Source organism: Tyto alba, unplaced genomic scaffold, assembly GCF_018691265.1.
Source record: "Tyto alba isolate M040663 unplaced genomic scaffold, T.alba_DEE_v4.0 Super-Scaffold_9, whole genome shotgun sequence".
NCBI lineage: Eukaryota > Metazoa > Chordata > Aves > Strigiformes > Tytonidae > Tyto > Tyto alba.
In genome coordinates, this window is record NW_024881330.1 from 20,723,726 (window position 1) to 20,745,365 (window position 21,640).

The window sequence follows — 21,640 nt, forward strand, 5'->3', positions numbered from 1 at the left end:
AGGTATTTCTCCCCTCATTTACTCATTGCAGCTTTTTAAAAGTTACTTAAAAAGAGATCTTTATTTCTGATTATACTAATAGTTTTTAAAGACACTACAAATGTCTCTAGGGTATATTAAGCCAACTCAGTAATGAATAAAATACACTAGAAGTTTGTGTGTAGACTTAACAGTAGCTAACATTCTCCTCTTCCAGGTCAAATATTTTGTTACCAAAGTTTGTACCTGACCTTGCAACACAACAGGTGCCTTCTCAGCAAGCTATGAGAAAACTGCAGCAGCTGAATGCCTGTAGCTGTTCCAAATTTTTCAGCCCATACCAAAGCTTTGCCAGTAGCCTAATCATTTTCTTTCAACAGCAGTCTGGTTCAAATAGTGCTAAGCAAAAGTCAAAGGATGCAGGTGAAGAAAGACTGATCTCATCCAGGATCCCATACCTGCCTTAATCATCTATACGTGGAACACCCCTATTGCAGAACAAGCCCATTCTTCCCCTGTCAACCCCCCCTCCCCCCCGCCCTGGCCCCGCATTAGATGGACATAAAGAAGCCACATACAAATGTATATCCACACTTCACATGCATATAGACCAATGTTGTTTGCAGGCTGTTGGTTTTTTTTTGGGGGGGTGGTGGGGTGGTGGTGGTGGTGTTATATTTTTTTTTCTTTTTTTCTTCGCCTAACCCAAATTTAAGTTTCCTTTTTCTTCTTACTGGTTCACGTTTAAGTGTCTAAAGAGCGTGCAAACAGATGCCACTCAAGAGGTCAAGATAAGTTATCTTCTCCCTCTCCAGTAATTGAACAGTAGAATAAAGTCTTTCACAAATAACCACTTCTGTTTCTTATGCCAGAAATAAAAAAGGAACATTATCTATTCTTTGGGGCAGAAGGACCTGCTGCTTTACTCTTCAGAGCACTCTGGTAACTTCAGGAAAGTAAGAGCAACCAGGGGGAAGGGGTAAGGAAGGAAGCTCCCTGTTGGAGGCACCTTTGAGGGAAACAGATGCCAGGGAAACTCCCACCACAAATTTCCCAGGAATTTATAATCTGCAGTTTTTCACAGTTTTTTTTTTTAAATGTCATCCCTTCCCATACCTAAGACAGTAATTGCTACCCTTCCCATCAGTGCCCACTTCCATTCCTTCCCTCTGTGGTATCATTATTCCCCCCTTACTGTATGGATACAGGATTAGAGTGTTCCGTAACCCGCTGTGACCCAAGGTCCCCAGCCAAGGGCAGAGGGAGGCAGGCAGCGCTGAGCCAGGGCGCGCTGACCACCCCGCCGGGCCAGCCCCGGGCAGAGCTCTCAGTGCTCCTGCTGCCTGTTCATCCAGAACCCACCCATTTCACCACTATCTCAAACAAAACTAGGAGGTATTTCAATTGCGAAAACAGGACAGAGTAGCAGAGACGTGAATTCAGTCTCCCTGATGGCATACCGCAAAGTCTCCAGTCATCTCTCACTAAATGACCAGGGCGTTTATTTTGGGGAGGAAAGGAAACGCATCTTTCAGCCATTCTTGTACCCCCGGTATTCTAGGAAGCATGAAAGTGGAAACAACTGCCAACATAGGATGCAGTGGTCTGAGAAGACCTCGGCACCAAAGAGCATCGGTGTCATCCTTTCTTTATTTTCCTGATGATAACTGCTGCACATGAGTTCATCCTGTTAGGTTACACACAATCATCTCACCTGCCAGCAGTAAGCCAGAGAGACTACCAAAGGCTGATGTTCTCAGACCACAGGTATAAGAATAACCTAACATCACCAACCATGCTGTACACAACCTTAACAGTCAATATTAACTCATTTAACAAAGGGATCTGTGGTACTAGCTATTAGATCTCTAGCCATGCCACTTTAGACAGAAACAAGATCAGACCTTTTGTGACATGAGAGCTAATGCTTTACTTCTGAACTACCATTTCGCAGAACTGGGTCTCCACCATAGCTTGAAACACTGAAGTGAAAAACTCCATGGCAGATACACAAATTACAAGAAAATATTTCAACCGTCTAGGATTTGAAACTCCAAAACTAGAAAAGTGCAGAAGGCAGCATTCCACATGACACCAGACCAATATTTAGTCTGAATGCATGTATAGAGAAACTTAATATTAAATGACTGTAGCATAAGAGTGGTTACGTATGATCACCAACATAATCAGAGAGAAGGACTTATTGTTCCAATGTATTTATACAAGATTGGAAAACGGGTTTTAGGAACATTATGTTTTTGATGTTTTAGAAACATACAGTTTTCAATGAGGCAGCTCTGACTTTAAAAAATGTAAGAGTCAGTAGCATTATTCAACTGAAATTTGAAGACAACTGAAGTTAAATTCCAACATTTGTAGGGGGGTTTCTAGTAACTGCCTCTGTATGGCCCTGCGTGACTGGGTTTTGGTTGACTAAAAATATTCCTGTGGCACTGCTAGTTCTAATTGACATGACAAGAGTGACACTTCTTTCTTAGTATGCCATTTGAACTGAATTGTAGACCAATTTTCAGCTTGCTGATGCTTCTAGCACATCCTTTGGACTTCTAGCAATAGGAACTAGTAAAGAAAACTCAAGATTTGTACTGAGTAACAATGCAATGATACATGGTAAGAACTGCTTAGGAGTACCTTCAAGCTCTGCATAGAGCAAAATATTAAGTTTTCCTTTACCCTACTATTTTCCTGCATGATAAGCTTAAATTTCAAATAACTTACAGTATTTCTCAGTGTCATGGTTTGGGCCTGGTCGGCAGCCAACTACAATGCAGCAGCTCTCTCTCCCTTCTCTTCTGGCAATAAGAAGGGACAGAGAGCCAGGCTTGGGGTTCGAGATAGGACTGGGATGGGGAAAAAAAATCACCCTTTATGGTCATGAGCAAAAGGCAGACTCGTTAGGGGAAGAAAAAAAGAACATACATGTATTACAGACACTAACAACACGTAACAGAGTAGGACAGTGAGAAGCATTGCCACATCTTGAGAACACCTTCCCCCCACCCCTCCCTTCTTCCTGGGCTCAGCTCTGCTCCCGATATCTCTACCTCCTCCCCCAGCGCTGCAGGGGCAGGGAATGGGGGGGGGGAGGGGGGGGTGTGCAGTCAGTGCTGCCGCTTCTTCCATCCGTGGTGTGGGGAGCTTCTGGAACTTCTTCCCCCTGCTCCATCGTGGTCCCCCTCTCACAGGAGACAGTCCTTCACAAACTTTCTCCGACGTGAGTCCCTCCCATGGGCCGCAGCGTTCCCCACACTGCTCCATCGTGGGTCACTAACTTTCTCCAACTGGATTCCCTCACAGGCTGCAGCCCTTCCTGAGCTGTTCTGGTGTGGGACTCCCCCGCATGCTGCAATCCTCCCAGAGCTGAATTACAGCAGCGGGGCTACCTTTTCCCACGAGACCCCGGCCTTCTTTGGGCACAGCACCTTGATTATACCAAGCAGAAGCCACAGGCCATAAATCAATGTCTGCTCCACTGTAGATCTTCATGGGTGGCGGGGGGGGCCACCCTGCCGTCTCACCACAGGATACAGGGGGGTCTCTGCTCCGGCACACCTCCCCCCTCCTCTCTTCCTCCGTTCCTCCACTGACCTTGGTGTTCATGTAGCTGCAGCAACTCCTCCTCACAAGTCCCACTGCCCGTCACCACGTCCCTTCTTAAATACGTTGACACAGAGGGGCAGCCGATTGGCTCAATTTCCCAAACAGAGGTGGAGCTGACTTGGAGCTGGGGGAGCTTTGAGAAGCTTCTCACAGGGGGCTGCCCCTATAGCCCCCTCCCCTGCCACCAAAAAAACCCCACCACTCACTCAACCCAGGACATTCAGCAGCTGATTTTCTATTCATTTCAATGCTAACAGAAATTACAAAAACCTCTTTTTCCAAAGGAATAGATTTGTAAACCAAACAAGTATCCTCTGAGATAAAGCAAGTAAGCTGGACAAATCACCAATTAATGCAGGTTGTTTACAATTATGCTTATTATAGTTAAGAAGATGATTAAAAGGTGATTTACCCCCCCGCCCCAACCAAGAATTGCAAGTTATGCAAAGTTATGTGTTAGATTTACATGTGTTTAAGAAAAAGGCAGAGGCGGCAACCTTGTTAAATGCTTGTCTAGGACACAGTTTTTCACAAGATCTTAAAAAAAAAAAGCTGCGGCACATATGGAGTAAAGATTTTCAAAAACTGAATCACAAGAAAGTAGAAAATAAAAGTAGTCTCTGAAATATTTGAACACATTGTTATTTAGCAGCCCAGGGAACAACTTTCTAATTGATAAAACAGAGGAAGCATAGATATTGCATCTTTATTAGATTAGTTCTGCTCAGTAACAATTAGATCTTTATAATCTATTCATAAAGAAACAAAAAAGATTAAAGTAGGAAATCTTTATATTCCATAAGTCTTGGTGACTTGAGGATTCTAACAGCAGGGGCTACATCTCAGTAGAGCAACTGTTTCATTGACCCTACTCCCCCTCCTGCAGTTAGATATGCTTATGCTAATTATTGCAATATTATTTTCAGTTATCTTCCAATATCTTAGGAACCAGAAGCAAGGCAGTGTCATAAACAATGCCCCCTTTTGCCTCCTCTTGCTAAGCAATTGCTACTTACTCTGTGATTCAGTCTTTCCAAGTAAATCATAATCTCAAAACTCGATCCTTATCACTGCTCTCCACATGATTCTTTTGTTCATATTTTTCAATGTGAATCAAAAACCTAAACCAAATGCATCAAGACCTTGTTAGTGCTGCATCAGCACTTCAAACACATCAAAATAGCCTTTTCCTGCAACATAGACTGAGCACTGATTCAAGTTCATTTTGTGATCCCCTTAACACATGACCCTCTTTTCTAATAATCAGTCAGCTGCATAGCACGTAAGCAGAAGTAATTAAATACATGATTTAATGATGAAAAACAATTCAATAGGAACAAATTTAAGGCAGGCCACTTCTCCAAATGGCTAGGAGACAAAGTCAGCTCTATGCATGACACTCCCGGTATGTGCGTCACACGGGCTTTCTTCTATAATAACATTTCGCATTCAGGGTAAACAGAAACGCTTCACCAAATGTTCAGATTATGCCACAGTATGTGTTAACAACAGTAAGCTTCCTTCCCTGTTCCGTCTGAAATATGTCTGTATACAGTTTAATACATTAGAGACTACCTAACTGCAGTCTCCACCTACTGCACAACCTTTCTGCAGACAAAATGTATATATTAATGGAAACACGCAAAAAATCATGGCTGCTCTATCGAGACAAAGGAAGTCAGTTTTTCTAATTAATATTGTGCCCCTCTTTCAGATATTTAAACCCATTTAGTCATACATCTTCAAGTCTACATGGTACCACAAATGCAGTTTGACCATCAAGCAGCAGTATCAAGTTATCCTCAGACATCTTTCAGAATTTACACTTTGCCTTATCGCACTTAAACTAATGGTACATAGTTTTTCCAAGAGCTCAGTCAGTCAGCTTGTCCTAATGATGCAGCGGACTTGTGCACTACAACTGCTCTGCTAACATGCAAACAGATCTACTGTGTATGTGAAGGCATACCCAATGCTTCAGTAAACACCTTTCTGTACAAGTTTATTGCATTAGGTTTGCAGATGACATCGAACTGGGGGAGACCAGTCAACATACTTGAGGGCAGGGTTGCCATTCAGAGGGACCTGGACAGGCTGGAGGAACAAGCTGACAGGAACCTTACGAAATTCAACGGGACAACAGATCTCTGCATGGAAAGGAAGTGTCCCTTTTGTTGTACAGGCTGGCACTTCCCGGCCACAGATCAGCTCTGCTGAAAAAAAAAACAAACCCTAGAGGTTTTGGCAGGCAGCAGACCGAACACGACCCAGCAGCATGCCCTGGTAACAAGGAAGGCCAACAGCATCCTCAGCTGTATTAATAGGAACATAGCTGGCAGACTGAGAACACCAGAGAGAAGCAACTATTCTTGGCACTCAGACTGCTTTCAGAATGCTGGCTCTAACGTCTCTGTCCCCCTCCCCCCAGCTCCTTTCAATATAAGAAAGACATCGATAAATGACAATTATTTCGGTGAAGAGCCACCAAAGTAGTCAGGTGCTGTGAGAAGAGGCTAAGAGAACAGAGATTCTCCAGTCTGAAGAAGAGATGGTTTTGAAGGACTGTAACAGCAGCCTTCCTGTACTTTCCAGATAACTTCCCCACAGGCATCAAGATGACAGAGACAGGCTGTTCAGTGATGTACAGTGGGAGAATAAAAGACAACAGACATAATGGACAAACAGAAGAGCTTTTGACTGGATAAAAGGTAAAAATCTAACTGCCCAGAGCAGTTGTACAGTTTCCATCCTTGGACATTTTCAATGCCCAGCTGGATAAAGAACTGAGAAACCTAGCTTGAAGTCAGTCTTACTTACGTTAAGGAGGACTAAACAGTCTTGCCTGCAATTTGAGTTATCAGCAACTATGATTCCTCCAACATTTTTCTGGCAGGCAATGTAGATGCATGAGGACACCATCAAACCAAGCCAGAGGGAGATCCACACATATAACACAGCGAGGTGTGCTGGTTACTGATGAACAGAAAGGTATTATTCATACATGTGCTAAATTGAAAGGCAGCCATGAACATGAAGGTTCTCAATAAAACATCAGCTTCAAAACTGTTTTAATGTTAGAAATTGGAATTAACCCAAAAAATTAAGATAAAAATGCAACATGATACATTAAACCAAAAATGCAATATGGTCAATGGATACCAGATTACTAGAATAAACTGTATTTAAGATTATAAAACTAATCTAGCAGGTGACCAAAACCAATATAAACTGAACTTTGGTAAAACATCTGATACATCAGAATCCAACTGAACAGTAAAAAAAAACAGACTAACAATTGTAAACTATGTCAAAAATTCACTAAAAAGGAGAGTGAAACAAAAACTAGCAGAATAGAGGGATATATTAATGAGTTCTCAATGGACTAGTTTTTTGAAACAGTTCAATCGCACATCAAACAAACTCAGAAATACAATCAGCAGCAAAGCCTGGGCTAAAGGACACACAATTAATGCTGTAGCCCCAAAGCTTGGAGAAAATTAGCAGGGCAAGATGCAGTAGTACAAAGCATAACATGAAGTAAAAGATCACTTAACATTACATACACCAAGGGAATAGTCAAGAATTTGTATATACTAGTAGCGCATAAGTCGGAAGGAGAGATTGTGCATACATTAACGTATCACAAGACGACTGAGTCACCAGCCTGATACATTCCAAGATCACATTTGCTTCTTATGCCTGTACCAACTGAAGTATTTTCAGGCATGAAAGCAAAGCATTAGCGTCTTTGTGAAGGGTGCTGGTACATTTCACATGTGCTTCATCCGGAACAGGGTGTACAAAAGAACTTGCAGAATTGTGTCTCCCCAGTTTGAAGACTCTCTCATACTTTATCATACACTAGTTCAAGATAATTTCTTAAAAGTGAAGTACTGAATAAGGATGAAGTGAGGAAATCACCTACTTTACTCTCATGTCTGCTTTATTCCAAGAGATTTTTAGAAAGGAAGATGCTAACCTTTATAGCAGGACTTGACAAATGTAATGTAACTTGGCCCTGCACATTTATCTTTCTAATGCACCGCTTCTACCTGTAGTAGAGAGGACTGACAGGCCACATGGCTTACTGGATACACTGTGTATGTTATCTTAGCAATAAAGACTCGAAAGCTGATAAGAAAAAAATGTAAATAAACCCACAGGCCACATGATTCAGAACTGAACAATCAAGCTGAGCCTGAGGGAGAAAAACAACAACAAAAAAAAATCTTTTCATAGAAGGCAGCTAGAACAATTTCCCTGACAGACTGGTTAAGAGGATTCTCTGAACAAGGACTTCTGAATGACTGCTTTTAATTTCTTTAACTTCTGTACTTAATGAGACATACTGCAGGAAGTCAAGACTGCCTGTGCAGTGTATGTTCTCCCTCCATGAAGTGACTGCAGACAGAAGTGAGGTGAAAATGTCTAGGAGGGAAGAAGCACATGACTCCACATACAGAAGCGTATCCTCACAGAGTCAAAGCGCTATCTGGAAGAAACCACTTGAGTATATCTACTCCAGCCTCCAGGTCGAAGCAGGAATATTGTCAACATCAAATTAGGTCAGTTTAGAACTGTAACCTGTCCCAGTGAAGGACCACACTCCTTATGAAGTTTTTTCTATTGTACAATTTGAATCTCCCAAGCTAAAACTTGTAGCTGTTGCCCCTTCTTTTATCATCTCTTACTGCTGAGAAGAGTGTGCCCCTTTAGGTAGATGTAGGTCACAATTAAATTGCCTCTAAGCCACCTTGGTCTCCTCTTTGCAAGACTAAAGCCCAGCTGCCTCAATCCCTCCTCACAGGTCATACACCCCGTGCCCCTAAACATACTGGGCTGGACCCTCTACAGTTTCTCAGCAACTTTCTTTAACTGCAGTGCACGAAACCAAAGAGGATATTCAAAGTATGGCCTCATCAGTGGCACAGAAAAGAAGCAAAACCATGTCCCTTGCTGCCAGCCACACTCCCCCTTACACAGCAGACAAAGCAAATTGCATACTAAACTATGAGACATGATGTTGGCTCATTTAACAGGCTTGTATAGACAAGACTCAAATTAAACTGAACATTAAAGTTAATTCTGCAGTGAAGATAATCCTTAATCACACATTCCCTAAAGCCTTAAGTTGCATCTTAAAGCAAATAACAATGCATGCCACTTCAACGCACTAACACCTACAATATATACCAATAAACAAGCAAGCTACATTCTGTTCTAGCTACAGTTTCCAGGTAAATCCAGGCCTTGAATACACACATACTATCTCTTTCTATAAATTATCAATAGACTATCTTTAGAAGTGATATTTCAAAGCCTATTAGGCATTTTTTTTTTTAGAAAAAAAAATTAATTTTACACTCTGAAATTAATGGTAGTGCCTTTACTAAAGCCAAATGTTTCTAGAATTTCTGGTTCTCCTTGAGTTTTTATCCTCTACCACAACCACTAAAAGTCAAAATACCTTTGTAAAGTTATTTCACTGACTTGGCTGCTGACACAATGTAAACTGGTTAAACAGGTTTACAGCCTCATATGGCACTATGAAGTCTCCCAGTGTCTCCTGTCTCCCTGCTAAGAAACACTACAAACTGTTCTGCACGTACCCAAAGAAGTACACAGGCTCAAAACAGTGATTTAAGGTACATCATTGCCTCCCTGAACTTGGAAATCTTACAGAGCAGCTGTTCAACTGTTTAGAAAGACAAGCAAGAAAACAGTAAATGTAAACTTATTAATATTCCATTAATAAAACTGAGTTACTTTATTGTAGAAGTAAAATTACTTAAGAATAAAAAAGGTTGACTTTTTGTTTCAGAAATGTGGAAATAGGGTTTTAAGGTATTTATGAAGAACTTATGAAGAAGTAATGCGTAGTCACAACTGAACCATGCAAAGGAAATGAACACTGAAAAGATCCTTCTGAAAGTCCTAAGTTGGGGAAAAAGCTAGAGTAATAGGTAGGCCTGGATCCAGAAAACGGCGTACAGAGATTGAACATTTGGAGTAGTTAGAATTTGCCACTGAGGTTTACGTTGATGTCAGGGGACCCATCTCTAATTAAAACAGAGGTTGGATTTCAGTTGAAGTATTGTTACAGCTTCCACAGCACCCATTACCAAGGCACAGGCGGTTTGTGAAAGCTAGCAAAAAGCTTGCCAGAAAAAGAATTCTACAGTCACAAGAATCTGTTTCTGCCCATAACTGACAGAAACCCCGTGAAGGAGAAGACTGCACAGGAGGGCCAAGATCTAATTGCCTTGCACAGTGTGATTTGCCTAGGTGAGAAAAAAATGAAAATATGGCTCTGTCGAGAAGGCGCATAAAATTCTATATATACAAAACTCACCCTGCCTTCCAGAACTGCAGTCACTTTTCATTAACACAAATTTTAAGTATTACATTACGAATGTATCTGAGGAAATACACTTCCTGCTCAAAGCTAAGGAAAAATCAAAACATTATAACGCAGTCTAAATTTATCCTTTGTCCCGCAGAAAGAGGGGAAAAATAGTCATAGAGGGGTTTTCCCTCCAAGAAATCACGTGTATCACAGGAGATGCTTTAGACTAACAGCTGAACACATGGCTTTATAACTGATTAAAAGACCAAAAGATACAAAGGAGTTTCACTACCATTTTGCTTCTGAAAAGAGTGTAAATAATTCTTGTCAACAAGCCTTTAACAGTTTGTAGAAGCGTTATTCAAGGTACTTCATTTCACTGCTGAAAAACAAGTTACTGTCTCTTTCTCTCCCTGTACATCTTGGAGGAGAGGGACATGGAATGAAGGAAGAGTGGCACTGCAAATATAGCTGGTTACCTATTATACCACCTTCTGTGTGAGAAGCGTGATCCAAGGCACACAAGGAGACATCTTCTACATCTGACAGACCACACAGGCATTCCTACTACCTCGCCTACTACAGTAAATAGCAGATCTTGTTTCTCTTGATTAAAACAATTTTATTCTTCCAAAATAACCTAAAGTATCAAAGCAACTTAATAGTCTTTATCATTACCTTTCAGTAGAAACCTGACTTCACCCTTATATACAGACCATGACAAACAAGCAATCATCCACTTAGCACAGAGCTTCTTGAAACAAGGGGGGGGGGAGGGAAAAAAAAAAAAAAAAACACAGAAACGATAAAATATTTACTATTCCTATTTTTCCCTATGAGCAGTCCTTAGACTATACTGTTTTTACTAGTAATGTCATGGCTTGTTTTTCGTCTCCAAACAATAGAGCTATCTCCCTAGAGCCCTTATTGCCCGGTCCTCACAGCCTGTGCACACTTGATGTCCATCTCTCCAGTTTTCACGGTATTGTTATACATGGTTAAAAGATAATTTGCTGAATGTGAAGAATTTGACCTTTGAATTTCTTGCTTTGCTTAGGGAGCTTAATAGGTAAAGTATTAAGTAATCAGACAAGAACCTACATTTGGGGGCACCTGCACAAGATGCTGAAACCAGACGGTTACATCCCGTTCGAGAAGGGAACAAAGCATGACTTCGGTAACACTGATATCTGAGTAAACATTAAAGAAACCACAAGGTTATATCACTATAGCAACATATCTCGAGTAAGACCTTGGGTAACCAAAAGCATGGAAAACAGCTTGTGTTAACAAAATTTGTAGCTAACTGCTTTGTTAAGATTATATGAAGCGAGGAGAAGAAAGAGGAAGATAAGATTGCAGAAGAAGCCGGGAGGCGTGCCGATGATGTTGAAACTGGCAGCTGTGTAGATAAAAAGGGGGGTTTTAACTTAAACAATTCAGTGAGCCTTGACGGAGCTGCGACTCCTCGGCCACCCCAGCGCTGCATTTACGCTCTTACCTTAATAAAGATTCATTAATCCATATTTGGATGTGATTTGCCTTAATCTACCTATAACAAAATTTGGTGCTGTGACTCGGATCCAGACAGCTGACTCGGCATTCAACTATGGGAGGGCGCCCCATCCTTGGATGGTCCCAGAGGGAATCCTGACCTAGCTCACGTGGATTTTCTGAACTGAGATAGGAGAGCAAAGAGGATACGGGGTGGGGGATCAGACTCTCCGGTAACACCCCAAGACGGCTGTTCCCCGTAGTATTTGTACATGAAGACGGAACAAAGACTCTGGACTGAGTGAGTATATTGCGATACCGTTCGGTTGGGAATTGGGTACCCGGAGTGTGAGTGATTGAGACGTCCACCGGACTTAGGAGTCCAAGGGGCGAAGCGAGTGTGGGCCTCCCATTAGTGCGGTTCCCATTGTCCGCGAGGGCGTGGGCCACGAACGGGGGAAAGCGAGTGACTCGTGTGACAGAAGGCACTGCCAGAAGATGGGCCAGAAGAAGAGTAAGGTTTCTGGTACCATACAGAATAAGCAGGGTAGGGGTGGTGAACTCCCTAAAATACCTCCAGATAGTCCATTAGGGCTCATGATTCAGCAGTGGGAAAGTTCCCCCTCCCAAAGGGAAAAAAATCTAAGGAAAAGATGATCCATTATTGTATGGAAGTATGGGGGGGGGGAAGGAGATAAGAAGGGATTTATATTGGCCAATTTATGGCTCCTCTGAGGATTGGATATGCCAACAATTGAATATTTATGTAAATGACAAACAACCATTTAATAAGGAGGAGAGTGAATATGCCTTCTTATGGATACTAAGTACGTCACAAACCGCAAACTTATTTCCACTAAAAGAAAAGAAAAATAACAAGAAAATGAAGGATCTAGATGGCACTCCACCTCCTCTTTCTCCCTACGTTCCCCCTTTTAATCCGCCCCAAGACTCTGGGTAGGCTCCTTCCCCCTCCACTCGCCAAGAGTCCCCGTTAATTGAAGAATTAGATTCTGAGTCTGATGATAAATAATTCCTCCTCTACCTAGGAGGACAACAAGAAGTCAGACTTGGGAAAGCAGAAGGGAAACATTATTATATCCGTTAAGGGAAACAGCAATGGGAGGACCCCAGCAGGGAGTTGGTTTTGTATCAATCCCACTCAGCCCCGGGGATGTAAGAGAATTTAAGAAAGAAATGGGACACTTATTGGAGGACCCTGTAGGGGTGGCAGAGTGGTTTGATCAGTTCCTCGGCCCAAATATTTACACCTGGGATGAGATGGAATCTATCTTGAGAATCCTATTTACTAGTGAGCAACAAGGAATGATCAGAACCGCTGGTATGAGACATTGGGACCAAAGACATCAACAAGGACCCACTGGGGATACAAAGTGGCCCCTCCAGCAACCTAATTGAGATAACCAAGACCCAGTTCATAGAAATAATATGATCGACCTCAGAGACATGATAAGCCAAGGAATTAGAGATTCGGTACCAAGGGGGCAGAATACTAATAAGGCCTTCAATTAACAACAAAAGAAGGACGAGACCCCCAATGGTTAGAGAGTCTAAGGAAGGGCTTGCAATTATATTCGGGTTGGACCCTGATAGTCCGGTGGGTCAGGCCCTACTTAAGACCCAGTTTGTGGCTAAATCCTGGACGGATATAAGAAAAAAAAACTAGAGAAAATAGAAGACTGGCAAGACAAAGCGTTAGATGAGTTATTACAAGAAGCTCAGAGGGTGTACGTAAGAAGAGAGGAGGAAAGCCAAAAGAGGCACGCCAGAATCCTGATGACAGCCGTGAGAGAAGGACAAAATCGTGATAGGAGAAAGGAGAGCCCCTGAAAGAATACTGTGGGAAACAGGAGACCGGACCCACAGAATATGGAGTGTTTTTACTGTCATAAAAAGGGACATCTAATGAAACACTTCAGAAAGAGAATGCAGGATGAGGAGGTCTTTAAGGAAGATTAGGGGGGTCAGGGGCTCTATCTGCTGGGGACCTCTAAGACCACAGAGCCCTTGATAAAATTAAAACTGTGACTCCAGCACGAAGTGTTTGAATTTTTGGTAGATTCGGGCACTGAAAGATCAACTGTTCAACGTTCAACCCAGAAACATGGTATGAACCGGAGTCAGTAGGGAAATTAAATATAAAACCAATAACCGTATCTATCAAGGACCCGGACCAGCCAATCAGAATAAAACAATACCCCATCTCTAGAGAAGGAAGGGAGGGATTAAAACCAATAATAGAGAGACTTTTAGCTCAAGGTCTCTTAGAACCTTCTATGTCCCCTCACAATACCCCTATCCTGCCGGTAAAGAAGGCGGACAGGTCCTATCAGGATTTGAGAGCGGTCAATGAACGAACTATTACTCGATTCCCTGTAGCAGCCAACCCACACACTATCCTTAACCAATTGAGTCCAGATTACAAATGGTATAGTGTTATAGATTTAAAAGATGCCTTTTGGGTTTGTCCCCTGGAAGAAAAATGTAGAGATTATTTTGCCTTTGAATGGGAAGACCCTGAGACTCACAGGAAACAACAATTACACTGGACTGTCTTACCCCAGGGATTTACAGAATCTCTGAACTTATTCGGACAAGCTTTAGAACAACTATTAGAATCTTATGAATTACGTAAGGAATTGATTCTAATACAGTATGTAGACGATTTACTAGTCGCTGGAAGAACTCAAGAAGTCAAGAATGAAAGTATCAAATTGTTAAACTTCCTGCATCTCAAAGGATTAAAAATCTCCAAGTCTAAATTACAGTTTACTGAAGAAGAAGTAAAATACCTGGGACAATGGCTTACAAAGGGTTATAAGAAATTGGATCCTGAGAGAGTTAAAGGGATTCTGTCCTTGACAGCACCCACTACTAAAAGACAAATACGACAGTTACTGGGATTATTAGGGTATTGCCGACAATGGATAGAAAATTATAGCAGTACAGTGAAATTCTTATATGAAAAATTAACTAAAAATGGACTGGTGAAATGGACCCCAGAGGACGAGGAGCATTGGGAAATTATAAAAAGAGATCTAACAGAAGCACCCGTCCTCAGTTTACCTGATATTCGTAAACCTTTTCAGCTTTTTATTAATGTAGATAATGGGACCGCTTATGGAGTTCTGACCCAAGGATGGGCAGGGCAAAGAAAACCTGTGGGGTATTACTCTAAGATATTAGACCCTGTGAGTCGGGGGTGGCCCACATGTTTACAGGCAATAGTGGCTACTGCATTATTAGTAGAGGAGATCAGGAAAGTTACTCTAGGGGGTGAACTGAAAGTGTATACTCCACGTAACATCCGGGGGGTGTCACAACAACGAGCTGACAAGTGGCTCACAGACAGTCGATTACTGAAATATGAGGGAATTTTAATTAACTCCCCTAGGCTAGAAATAGAAACAACCTCTATTCAGAATCCGGCCCAATTTTTGTATGGGGAGCCTAAAGAAAATTTAACACATGATTGCCTCCAATTAATAAGCTTGCAGACAAAAATAAGAGAAGATCTAGAGGAAGACGAATTAGATGAAGGCGAAAAATTATTTGTAGACGGTTCCTCATGAGTGGTCAAAAGGCAACGGAAATCAGGATATGCCATCATAGATGGATACACTTTCCAAGTAAAAAAATCAGGGCCATTGAATAAAGCCTGGTCTGCACAAGCATGTGAATTGTATGCCATGTTGAGAGCATTAAAGCTCCTGGAAAATAAGATTGGAACCATATATACGGACTCAAAATATGCATTTGGGGTGGTACATACCTTTGGAAAAATCTGGGAAGAGAGAGGCCTGGTTAATACTCAAGGGAAGGGATTAGTTCATGAGAACTTAGTCTTAGAAGTCCTGAAAGCATTAAGAGGACCATTGAAGATAGCCGTAGTTCAAATCAAAGGACATCAGAAAGGGCTCACCCCCCTGATAAGGGGAAATAATTTGGCTGATGCGGAGGCAAAACGAGCTGCATTGTTAGTGCTCCAAACTTTAGAAGAGGAACCAAAATTAGAGAAGTTTAAATCAGGTAAAACTTTCACTTCCCAAGAATTGGACAAATTAAAGCAAATCGGGGCAAGGAGAGATGGCAATAAATGGTTATTGCCTGACGGCCAGGAGATCTTTCCTAAGGGATTAGCCCGGGGGATATTGAACAAATTACACCAGACCACACATTGGGGAACTCAAGCTTTGATAGATCAATTTGAAATGAATTACGCTTGTGTAGAGATATATGAGTTAGCCAAGAAAATTTTAGAAGGGTGTTTAACCTGCCATAAGGTAAATAAACGACAACTTAGGGAAAAGGTTTATGGAGGCCAAGAGTTAGCCAAAAGACCCACTGAGAGAATACAATTAGATTTCACTGAATTACTGAGGGTTGGGAGGCATCAGTATCTGTTAGTTCTGGTTGATCATCTTACGCACTTTGTGGAAGCCTTTCCAGTGGTACGAGCCACTGCAAAAACGGTTGTTAAAATTCTCCTGGAAGAAATCATTCCAAGATATGGGACAATCGCGGTAATTGATTCAGACCGCGGTCCACATTTTACATCTAAAATACTTAAAGAAACGACTGAATTATTTGGTACAAAATGGGAGTGTCATACTCCTTGGCATCCACAGAGTTCTGGGAAGGTGGAAAGAATGAATGGGGAAATAAAGAAACATTTAACAAAACTCATGATAGAAACAAAAATGAATTGGGTTAACTGCCTACCCTTAGCTTTGCTATACATTAGAACTCAGCCACGAACAGATACTGGTACATCCCCCTTCGAAATGTTATATGGAATGCCATATGATTCTGGCTTACCAGTCAAACACCCTAAGGTTGAAAATAAGATTTTAACAGAATACATTATGGAACTTACCAAGAGGAGGCAGGATTTAAGAAGGAAGGGTTTAGTGGTGCAACGGCCTCCGTTAGATATCGCAATCCATAAAATACAACCTGGAGATCAAGTACTTATTAAAACCTGGAAGGAGACTTCCCTAACACCTCACTGGGAAGGGCCTTTTGTTGTTTTGCTCTCTACAGATACAGCTGTGCAGACTGCGGAGAAGGGGTGGACACACGCCACCAGAATTAAAGGGCCGGTTTCACCAAGAAAATGGACTGCCACTACACAGCCCAGGACACTGTGAATGAAAATAAACAGGAACTGAGTGAATGAGTAACCCTGACGAGGAGATAAGTGATACTTTAAATAGATTCTTTCAGGTTCTACCAGGAGGGACACTATGGAGAATTCGCTTTGCACCCTGGAGCACAGAAGAACCATTACCTGAACAAACAGGTGGTGCCAGAACATACAGATTGGTGGACACTCTTTAGTATACTGTATTATGTTGTGAAGTAGAGACTGAAATTCCTGAGACACCCCGATTGGAAGATTTGCCAGACATTCCCTGCATCAAGCACCCTGATTGAGAACATTTATGTTGGGTAGCGTGTAAATGTTTTAATTGTAATAAGGAATGGTCTTGTATATCATTTAAAAAACAACCATATTGTATGAAGTGTCACGGCATAATCAACAGGAGTCCAGAAGCCCAGGTGGAAATTTGCAAATTGTTCTGTGGGTGGGAATTATTAGTGCCTGAACACTGGGAAATTTACGATACCGATTGGTATAGAGCATTAGGACCCTGTGTTGCCAAGATTTCAAGTTCTCTGCATAGATCCCAGACCTATTAGTAGCTGAACCCACGCTGCTAACAGTGCTTGCTGTCATCTTTGGGGTATTGATATTAGGCATTTTTTTCTGATACACTAGAGAAAAGTGGTGTGGCCACAGCTCCCTGGAGAGAAGAAGAGAGCCCTGAACAAGAGTAACTTGGTGCCTGTTATATTCCCCTGAAGACTATCTACTGCTGCCAAGATCATCTTGAGAGCCCGTTGCTCCTTGCAAGGGAGTAGACGAGGAAAGGCAGAGAGATATTGAATAGTGGGGAAAATGAAACCAGGTATTCTGTTAATATTGTTATTTGGCCTCACCATCGAGAATGAATATCACCAGCCCTTTAATTGGACCTTGGGTCGATGGGAAGGTCCTGTTGTGTTGCAGTCTAACGTTACGACAGGTGCTCCAAGCTTTCTAACATACCTCTGTGATTTAGTACCTATACAACCATGCCTTAATCAAAAGGGCCACTATTTTTGTCCAAGCTCAAATCCTGGAAAGAGTTACTGTAATTTCCCAAATCATTATTATTGCGCATACTGGGGCTGTGAAACCCTTGCTTCTGCATGGGTTCCGAATACCCCAGACAAGTTTTTACAGTTGCGCTGGGGCCCTGATGGTTGTGGAACACCACCTCGGGTAGATAGCTCGGGAGGAAGCACAGGTCAAAGCAGATGTGACAAAATATATTTAACAATTCTCAAACCAGAAGACCCTTCATGGCTAATAGGACGCACCTGGGGAATGAGATATTGGGAACCTGGAACCGATAGGGGTGGATTCATATTCATTCAAAAACATGAGGTTAAAAATTCCCAAGTTAAAGGCCCAAATCGAATTATTAAAGAACAAAAGGGTAAAAGGAAAAGGTAAAAAAGTAGAGACTTCTACAATATCTCAGGGGTCAGATCCAACCACTACCGTTAAGATTAACAATGAGCAAAAGGCTGATGAACCCCTTTGGGCTGTAATGCAGGCAGCCTACCAGGCCTTAAACGCTACAAATCCAAATTTCACTATCTCCTGTTGGTTATGCTATGACATTAAGCTGCCTTTCTATGAAGGAATAGCTGTCCCCCCTCCTTTCAACACTTCTGATGAGGACAGTCCCTCCAGATGTAACTGGAGAGAACGGAAAGCAGGGATCACTCTCCAACAAGTCAGAGGGAGTGGTTGGTGCATAGGGAGAGTAACAAATGGAAGAAAGGCCTTATGCACAAACCAGACTCAGAACTTTTCGCCCACCACTAAATGGGTATTACCAAGTCCAGGAGCATGGTGGGCCTGTTCCATAACTGGGCTAACACCCTGCCTATCTATCACCACTATTAAACAAAATACCTCTCCTATATGGATTTTTCTCCTATATGGAAAAAATAGATTACAGAAGGTACAACTGATGGTGGTGAAACAATCTGAAATGGAGATGAAAACAATATTAGATGAAAATCCTGAATTAGAAGCAGCTCATGATATATTACCTAAGTTGAATCAACAAATTAAGGGTAAATAGAAAAAGGGAAGAGTTGTTATACATGGTTAAAAGATAATTTACTGAATGTTAAGAATTTGACCTTTGAATTTCTTGCTTTGCTTAAGGAGCTTAATAGGTAAAAGTAATCAGACAAGAACCTACGTTTGGGGGCACCTGCACAAGATGCTGAAACCAGATGGTTATATCCCGTTTGAGAAGGGAACAAAGCATGACTTCTGTAACACCGATATCTGAGTAAACATTAAAGAAACCACAAGGTTATATCACTATAGCAACATATCTCAAGTAAGACCTTGGGTAACCAAAAGCATGGAAAACAGCTTGTATTAACAAAATTTGTAGCTAATTGCTTTGTTAAGATTATATGAAGAGAGGAGAAGAAAGAGGAAGATAAGATTGCAGAAGAAGCCGGGAGGCGTGCCGATGATGTTGAAACTGGCAGCTGTGTAGATAAAAAGGGGGGTTTCAACTTAACCAATTTGGTGAGCCTTGACGGAGCTGCGACTCCTCAGCCACCCCAGCACTGCATTTGCTTTCTTACCTTAATAAAGATTCATTAATCCATATTTGGATGTGATTTGCCTTAATCTACCTATAACAGTATTTCTTGCCAATCTGAGTGCTCACTTCGGATGAGTATGTTACAACACCCATACTTACAGCCAAACAATATTACCAAGACAGAGGGTGACAGAAGCAGCCCTCTTACTCCGAGGGCCAGGACAAAAAGTCACTGTCTCCTGACTGACCTGTTTGACCACTGACAGGCAGATGTACTACTTCTGCCCTTACCACCACTAAACCTCCCTCCTAAGTACTACTGCCTGTTCTTCAGGAGCGTGCGAAAGGCAGAAAGCACCATGTACACAGAGGAGATCTCAAACCAAGGAGCTCCAGTCACTTTCCCTCACCCTGGTCAACAAAAGTACCAGGAAAGTGTTTGCATGCTGCGCGGGGGAGGGTAATGAAAGTAAACGTAGTAGTCTTGTCACCGAAATCAGGAAGACGTGCAGCAAGAGCAAAGTTGTTTCGTCTTTTTTCTTTTTTTTTTTTTTTTTTTTTTTTTCTCCTTGTCGTTATTAGACCCGTCTGGGATGCAATCCCCCCGGGGCGCTGCCTCCCCTCAGGCAGGGGTTGGCGGCGGGGCCCTCCCACGCCCCCACCCCGCCGCCAGCTCCCACCGCCTCCTCCCCCTCCCTCGGCTCACGGCCGGAGCCGGCCCGGCAGGGCCCCGGGGGCCGCGGAGCACAGCCCGCTGCAGCTCTCCCTGCCACGGCCCGGCGAAGGACGGCGGGCCGCTCCCGGCTGGGGAAGGGACCCTCAGCCCGTCCTGCTCCCGCGCTCTCGCTCCCCTCCGGGAGGCTCTGAGAGAGCGAGAAACCCACCCCGGTGCCCAGGGAAGGCCCTGCCCGAGCGCTGGCCCCCGACCCCTTCCCCGCCGGTACCTGGCGCCGGCTTGGCGGGGCCCGGTACCCCGCGGCTCCGGCCGTCCTGGAAGCGGACCTGGCGGAGGCCGCCGGGCACGGCCCCCCAGAGGCGGCTGGCGGTGCCGCGCAAGAGGCGGCCCCCCTTGCCGGTGAAGGTGGTGAGGTAGTCCATGGCGGGGTGGCTCCTACGGGCCGGGGGGCCCCATGGCCGGGCCGGGCCGGACACGCTCCACAACTTGTACAAACTTTGGGGCTCGGCCCCGCCTCCGTTTAAAGGAGCCGCCGCCGACGGCGCTGGGCGCGGTCGGGCGCGAGCCGGGGGCCGCGGCGGGGAGCGGGCCGCGGCGGCCGCCGCCCCCCTCCTCAGGCGCGCCCGGGGCCGTGCGGGCCGCGGCCGCCCTGCGGCGGAGGGGCAGCGTCCCCTCAGCCGCTCGCTCCCCCGCCGCCCCGCGTCCCTCCGAGGCTCCCCACGGCCGCGCGGAGCGGGGAGGCAGGCCCGCCGAACTCCTTGGAGGCGTAGGCCCGGCGGCGGTGTCCCGGCGGCCATGGAGCGGGGCAGGGGCCGGCCGGGGCTCCCCGCCGCCCGGAGACTCGGGGTGTTGCTTCCTCTCAGTCTCGGGCAGGCTCGCGGCCACCTTACCACCTTATCCGTAGTCTGCGGATTTAGTTACGTTTTGCGGAAGCTCACTGCTTTACAATGTGCTGCGAAGCTTTCTATTAACTTCTAGCTTTCATTTCTCAGCTTCCCTGTAGTAAGGAGCATGAAAATCAAGGCAATCTCTCACTATTAAGTCTTCTCACAGTCGTGGATATTAAGATGTTTTACCACTGTAACTGCAAAGCATGACCAGTGGTGACACTCACTGTGTGGTTTTGCTGTTCAGCTTTTGCTCCCTCACACGCCGTCTTTCCTGTGACCTGGGACACCACCGCCCTTGCTGTGCTAGCCAGCCTCCTCTCAGTGTTTGCCAGCCTTGATACCTGGCTCAGCCTTTGAAATTGCCAAGTCGCTTCAGTCTTCCAGTAGAGCTTAACAGGTATACAAATCTTTGATTTGCGGTGTCCCTTTGTAACCTGGCATTCTTTGTCCTCACAGTTCTTGGAACGTTCAAGGTTTGAAGAAATAAAACCAGTTAGAACAAGATCCAACATTTTAACAGAAATTTACAAGACATTGAATCTCATGATTAAGATCTGCCTTAAAATGTGCATTTGCAGGTATCCAGGCTGGAAGAACAGCCTTACTGTGTTTACTACCTATGCCACAGACCTTAAGAAGGCAGAACTGTAAGATGGTGTGCTTATATTCTGATCTAAGTATGATGCAATTATATGCTGCATCTAGCTGCAAATGAAAGCACTGTTTGATAAAAAATGCTCTTGTTGAGCCAAATCTATTGTGTACATGCAGAACAGAGGAACAAAGTGCTGAGCTATCTCAACTCCTATTCACTTGTAGCAGCTGCTCAATTAAATCAGAGTTTAACGTCAGCATTTTGGAGTGCTGATTTCTGAGGGTTACTTGATGTAAACAGTACACTCAAATCAACCTTTCTACTACTTAAATC

General features: G+C 43.6%; 1 protein-coding gene and 1 long non-coding RNA gene across 7 annotated transcripts in view; one reads left to right on the forward strand and one right to left on the reverse strand.

The window, feature by feature from the left end:
• OXR1 (oxidation resistance 1) overlaps positions 1-21,640 on the reverse strand; it is a 297,516-nt gene that overhangs the window by 73,602 nt on the left and 202,274 nt on the right. For 2 of the 6 annotated variants that reach the window (XM_042785935.1, XM_033000140.2), the window contains exon 1: positions 20,091-20,336. The exons of 3 other annotated variants lie outside the window; for them this stretch is intronic. In XM_042785935.1, coding sequence (XP_042641869.1) covers positions 20,091-20,244 — 154 coding nt within the window. In that variant the 5' untranslated portion in view covers positions 20,245-20,336. Of the gene's footprint in view, positions 1-20,090; positions 20,338-21,640 lie in introns of those variants that run through there. One more of the 6 variants, XM_042785936.1, reaches the window with a different exon arrangement.
• Positions 11,009-19,211, forward strand: LOC116963435. The gene is made up of 2 exons (XR_006164707.1): positions 11,009-11,741; positions 16,505-19,211. It is a non-coding gene; the product is annotated as an uncharacterized LOC116963435 (long non-coding RNA).